Source organism: Gekko japonicus, unplaced genomic scaffold (assembly GCF_001447785.1).
Source record: "Gekko japonicus isolate JY-2015 unplaced genomic scaffold, Gekko_japonicus_V1.1 scaffold398, whole genome shotgun sequence".
In the NCBI taxonomy this organism is placed as follows: Eukaryota; Metazoa; Chordata; class Lepidosauria; order Squamata; family Gekkonidae; genus Gekko; species Gekko japonicus.
The window spans coordinates 701,785-707,921 of NW_015164676.1; the positions used below are offsets into that span (position 1 = coordinate 701,785).

Consider the following 6,137-nt stretch of genomic DNA (forward strand, 5'->3'; position numbering starts at 1 on the left):
CCCCCCCGTCCAGTAGTGGAGAGGGGAGGGGGTAGAGTTGCCAGATCCAGGCCTTGATGGGACACATGTCCAGGGATGGTGACTTGAGGGATCAGCAAACAGAGGCCATACCTGGTAAACAGGGGCCAGGCGGAGCGGGTGAAGCCTGAAGCGTGAGGGTGCCCCCTCTCCTCCCTTGGGCCATCCTTGGGGGCCTCTCCCTTCTTGCCAGAGTTTATCCGCGGGTGGGTGGGTGGGTGCTCTGCTGCCTGGACAATTTTTTGGAGGTATTCTTAGGATTCTTGGGCCATGCTGTGCTGTTTCTCCCGTCCCCTCTTTTGGTGGTTCGCCCCGCCGGCATTGGGAGCTGCTGCACTTCCACTTGAGAGCCAGTTTGGTGTCGTGGTTAAAGTAGGCGGACTCTAATATGGGAGGACCAGGTTTGGTTCCCCACTCTTCCTCCACTTGCAGCTGCTGGATGACCTTGGGCAAGCCACAGTTCTGGTCAGAGCTGTCCTTGAAAAAGAGCAGTTTCTGTCAAGAGCTCTCTCAGCCCCACCCGCCTCACAGGGTGTCTGTTGTGGGGAGGGGAAGGGAAAGGAGATCGTGAGCCGCTCTGAGTGGAGGGCGGGTATGGGTACACAACAGTGGGGTATAAATCCAATCCAATCTCTTCTCCTCTTCTTTTTCCAGGGAGAATGCCTTGCACAGCATGGGAACAGGCATGGTTATGTTTCCCAGGGGACACTGTGCCGCTCGGGGGTTGGGGACTTCCTTGACAGCTTGTGGCTTTGAGGTCCCTTATCTGCATCTCCCAGCTGTGCCCGCTGCTCTGTGGGCACCTTCCAGCAGTGCCCCTGCTGTATGCCCACTGGAGTGCACCAAGCGATTGCTGGAGAGCGATGCCCCCTTATTGATTGATTTAACTTAAACAATTTCCTTTAAAAAATTAATAGGAATGTTATGCAGAAAAAAGAGAAGGAAGGGTTAATATTAAAAGGAAAGTCCGAATTAAAAAAGAACTAACTAAAAGACTTCCTATTAAACCAAAACCAATTCATAACTGTTCTGATCATCTTCCCTGCAAACTTTAACAGCCATTTCCTTTCTACTAATTGGTAAGTAAATTACCACAAGTTTAATGTCTGTCCTAGAAAACTCATTTTTTTTAAAAAAAACCCCCAAACCTTAATTCATATTTTACTAACAATCACACAAGTTTAGTCACATGAACACACAATGAAGCAGCCTTACACTGAATAAGACCCTTGGTCTGTCAAGGTCAGTATTGCCTACTCAGACTGGCAGCAGCTCTCCAGGGTCCCAGTCTTTTCCCATCACCTCCTGCCTAGTCCTTTTAACTGGAGATGCCGGGGATTGAACCTGGGACCTTCTTCGTGCCAAACAGAGTTCTGCCACTGAGCCCCGGCCCCAGCCCCAGCCAGTCTGTTCTTCAGGTTTACCGTAATTCTGTTCCATTAATTTATGAACAGAGGCCACCTTTGTACACATAACGATTGCACTCATCTATTTCCTTCTCTCAATTGCTTGCAAATGGTGATTTTTCTCCCTAAACAGGGTTAGCCAGTATTTCCCGAGTCAGATTTCAAGAGAAGGTAACATATTTTGTTCCCAGGGGCTTGCCACTAGCAACCTTGCAGCCACAACCAGATTTCTTGGAGCATGCCCACAATTCTCCTCTAAGGATTCCTCCATTTGGCCGAATGTGTATTGATTAATGAATGAATGAATGAATTAGTGGTATTTGGTGCCTGGGCTTTGGCTGGGAGAGCTGAACTCCCCGGCCTTCCCGTCTCACCCGTGCAGCAGCCTGTGGGAGCCGGACAGGATTGCTGACCCCGGTGGGGGGGGATGGGGTGTGTGTGTGTGTTCCAGGTGAGAGCGTCCCAGTGACCAAGACCGCCCTGCCCCACACGGAGAACACCCTCCCCTGGAAGACGCACAGCGTGGGGGACTACCGGCGGCACGTCCTCTTCTGCGGCACAGAAGTCATCCAGACCAAGCAGACCATCAAAGGGTCCCCCAGAGCCGTCGTGTTGCAGACGGGTGAGAGGGGGCTCCTCGCTGGAGGGGGGCGCGGGGGGGGACTGCTGAAGCTGCCTCGAACCAGGTGGAGCAGAAGGGCCACGGAGAGGAAACGACCACCGCTATACAGTTGAGATGTCCTTGCCCCCATTCAGCACCGGAACCGGGCAGGAGAGACAAGCTGACCCTCCAGGGAGCCATGCTCGGGGCCTCTGAGAACATAGAGCCCTGCTGGGTCAGACCAGTGAGGGTCCATCTAGCCCAGCTTCCTGTCCCACATAGAGTCCAGCCGGTTCCCCTGGAACTGTCAGCTTAATTGGGTACCTTCAAGTTCTACTATTCTGGGAGAAGGAGAAAGAATTCTCTCTGTCCACTTTCTCCACTGAAGAAGAAGAAGAAGAGATTGGATGTATGCCCTGCCCTTCACTCGGGGCCTCAGAGCGGCTTACAAACTCCTTTTCCTCCCCACAACAGACACCCTGCGAGGTAGGCAGGGCTGAGAGAGCTCTTTCGAGGACTGCTCCTGAGAGAACAGCTCTGACAGAACTATGGCTTGCCCAAGGTCATCCAGCAGCTGCAAGTGGAGAATCAAACCCAGTTCTCCCAGATTAGAGTCCACGCACTCAACCACTACACCAAACTGGCTCTCTGAGTGCATCATTTTACAAACCTCTCTCATGTCTCTACTTAGCTTTCTTTTTTCTAAACTGAAAGGTCCCCGACTCTTCGGCCTTTCCTTGTAGGGAAGGTGCCGCGACCCTCTCATCAGAAAGGGTGCAAGTCCCCCGTGCGACGTTTTGTCAAGTGGCAAAATAACAAGTCAACTTGACAAAATGAAACAGACTTGCATAATGGATGTGCCCAAAGTAGATTTTCCCACTTTCAAACGCTAAACATTCCAGCCCTTTGACAGAAGGAGCAGCGTCAGGCTGCTGAGGCTTCCTTGGCTTCCACTGTCCCAAGAGGCCTCTAGGGGAGAGGGGCCACAGCATCCCACCCGTGGCTGCACCCGCCGTCCCAGGGCCCCGGCAGACCTCAGCATTCGGTGCCAGCACCTCCCGTCTCCCTGTGGGGGGCCCTTTCCTGCCTCCAGCTGCCCTGATCCGCCTGGCCTTGGCGCAGGGGAGAGCTGAGCGGCTGGCGGTGCTGCCCCTGCGCTCGGCCTCCCTCTGTGAGTGACCCTCCTTCCTCCCAACGGGGCATCTCGCTGCAGGCTTTAACACGCGTCTCAGTGACCTCCAGCAGCCAATCTCGTCTTTCTGTGTATACGTATGCAGGCTTTAACACAGCGAAGGGAGACCTGGTGAGGTCCATCCTCTACCCGAAGCCCCTGAACTTCAAAATCTACAGAGACGCCTTCAAGTTCATCCTGGGCCTGCTCGTGATCGCCGTCCTGGGCATGGTCTATGCCATCTACGTGTACACCAGCCACAAGGTGAGGGTGGGGGAGAGGGTGGGGGTGGGAAGACCCCCCCCCGTGATGGAATTCAAGGTTTGTGTAACTGCAGCAGGTAAATGCGAGAGCTGCAGAGTCCTGTGACTGAGAGAGGTGGGGGCCAAAGTGCTCAGAATTCTCCGTCGGGTAACCAGAGAGCTCTGAAGAGAAGTAACCCTCTGAGCTTCGTGGAATCAGCCAGATAGCAGTTTAAGTGGAAAACCGTGGCTGAAATATCGCTCTGCGTGACTGGTACCCCCTAATATAAAGAGGAGAGTGTCGAGAGAGTGAAAAGTATAAGACCTCAGTGGTCACAAACACCAGATACACCACTCCAAAGGAACTTACAAGGTGGCTAAGGAAGGGCCAAGGGTCTGGAGAGCTGGGCTTGGTGCGCCAGTAGACTCGGGAGACCAGGCCAATAAAGCCCAAAGGTCGACCACAAAGCAGTTACTGGAGAGTGGGATCATAAACGGGTTTTGTGTACTGAAGAACATCTGTGTCAGACTGAGAGTCATAAGCTTAAAGCCTATGTCAAGGCAAAGTATAAAGTGTCTATTCATCAAAGAAACCAAATATCCCGTGTAAATCTATCCCGTCCCCCTGTTGAGTTTTCTGTGTAATAAAGAACTGTGCTGTTTGACTTTTCCAAGCACTGGTGCCTGACTTTCTGGTAAAGAAGTATACTGGGTGGGTAGTTGTCCTCAGTGCATCCACAAGTCACACCAACCCCGAAGAGACTACGTGGAAATGTGAACGGGTCAGCCATCAGAAAGTGAAACTGATCAGTCACATCAGTGTAAACTAAACTGAATCCAGTACAAATAAATGGATATATATAAGCAGTGATGCTACAGCTTGGTCACGGCAACGGCCGGGGAGAGGTCATTGTGTTATGCCCCCAGAGCCTGGGAACGTGAGGGGTTTGTGGCTGGGCAGGACCTGGGTTGCCGAGGGCTAGGCCAGGCCTTTTGCACAATCTCAGGGTTATTTGGGTAGAGTGCCAGATTTTTGGGGGGAGGGGGGAGGAATTGACTGCTCCCCAAATAGGCTTGCCTGGTGAGTTCGGGGGACAATCTGTCTGTTGCACCAAATAGATTGCAAAAAACAAAACCTGAGATCCAGAGTGAAGTCCCAAGAAGCAAAACCAGCCATGCAACCGGCGCTTCCATCAAAAACTTATATTGGGAAAACAGGAGCCATGGGGGGGGGGGTTCTCTGTCCCCTCTCAGGGTCGCAGCGCACTGCTTTGTGTTGTTTGGGTTGGTCCTAGCAAAAGGTGTGAAATGGACTTTGTTTTGTAAAGAGACAGAAGATCTGATCGTGGATGTCCAGCGCTTTCCTCCTTAGGCTTTCGGCTGGGGTTTGCCTGAGCCCCTCCTCCCTCTCTCCAGGGGACGAGCTGCCCCGGGCCCAGGCTTCCCACCCCCCAGGGCATGATGGGGCAGTGCTCCATCCTGAACACCTGCCCACTCTCTTCCCCCCAGCAACCTGCAGATGTCACTCTGGCCATGGCCCTCCTCTTCCTGACGGCTCCCATACCCCCGGCCCTCCCGGCCGCCATGACCACTGGCAGCGTTTACGCCCAGCGGAGGCTGAAAAAGAAGAAGATTTTCTGCATCAGCCCACAGAGGATCAACATCTGTGGGCAAATCAATCTGGTGTGCTTCGACAAGGTGCGCAGGAGGGAAGGCGCTCCCCGGGGTTGGGCAGGCCGGTGGGGACGGGGCGGAGGGAGGGTAGTTTGGCTGTCTGGACCACTTCAGATCTGCCCCCCAGTCCTTGGGCTGGGCAGCGCTCTCTCTCTCTCTCTCTCTCTCTCTCTCTCTCGCCTCCCGCTGGCAATGCTCCCTCTAAGCTGTGGAGTCTTGTGAGCAAAAACTCTACTTTGTGCGCTCCTGGCATTAAAGTTGTGAATGAGCAATTTGGCTGCTGTATCATCAATTAGTTTGCTCTGGAACCCCATCCTTCCTGAGCTCAGAGAAAAAAGTGTGAGCCGGAGGCTAAAAGACTGAGCTGGCTCACACGAACTCAGCTTAGAGGGAACACTGCCCACTGGCAATAGGGGGATAAAGTCACAAGCCTACCCTACAGGTCTGTGGTCATGACTGAGAAAATTCTCCTTTTTTATTTACTGCTTTTATACCCCCCTTTTCTCCCCCCCCCCATGGGGACCCCGAGCAGCTTACATCATTCTCCTCTCCTCCGTTGTAGGCTCAGTACAACCCTGCGAGGTAGGCGGGGAGCCAGACGGAGAGCCAGTGGGATGTCATGGGCACGGGGTGGGGTTCCTGGCCTTGAAGACCCACGTCTGCCAGGGAAGCCTTGGCCTTGCCAGCCTGGCTGACCTCGCAGGAGTGTTGTTGCAGGAGAATGGAGGCGGGCAGAACGATGTTCTAAAAGCCGCTTTGAGTCCGAGATGGAGAGGAAAGTGGGGTATAGAGGAAGAAGACCCTCCTTAGGCTGAGAGCGCGTGGGCCTGGCAGCCCCGGTCCAAGGTTATTTATTTATTTATTTAAATGTCTACCCCGCCCCAGCAAGCTTCCGTAGCAGAACAGAGATTCGAACCTGGGTCTGCCAGATCCGGGCCCAGCACTCCAGCCACGACACTCGACTGGCTCTCCGTTGACATTAAGCACTTAAAACAATGAGAGTCTGCAGCGGGTTCAGTGCAGGT

The 6,137-nt window shown here is 53.5% G+C and overlaps 1 protein-coding gene across 1 annotated transcript in view; it reads left to right on the plus strand.

Moving 5' to 3' along the window:
• The window catches only part of LOC107108762 (probable cation-transporting ATPase 13A5), a 61,823-nt gene that overhangs the window by 27,915 nt on the left and 27,771 nt on the right, over nucleotides 1-6,137 (plus strand). The window contains exons 10-12 of the mRNA XM_015409279.1: nucleotides 1,876-2,046; nucleotides 3,303-3,460; nucleotides 4,948-5,136. Coding sequence (XP_015264765.1) covers nucleotides 1,876-2,046; nucleotides 3,303-3,460; nucleotides 4,948-5,136 — 518 coding nt within the window. The remainder of the gene's footprint in view (nucleotides 1-1,875; nucleotides 2,047-3,302; nucleotides 3,461-4,947; nucleotides 5,137-6,137) is intronic.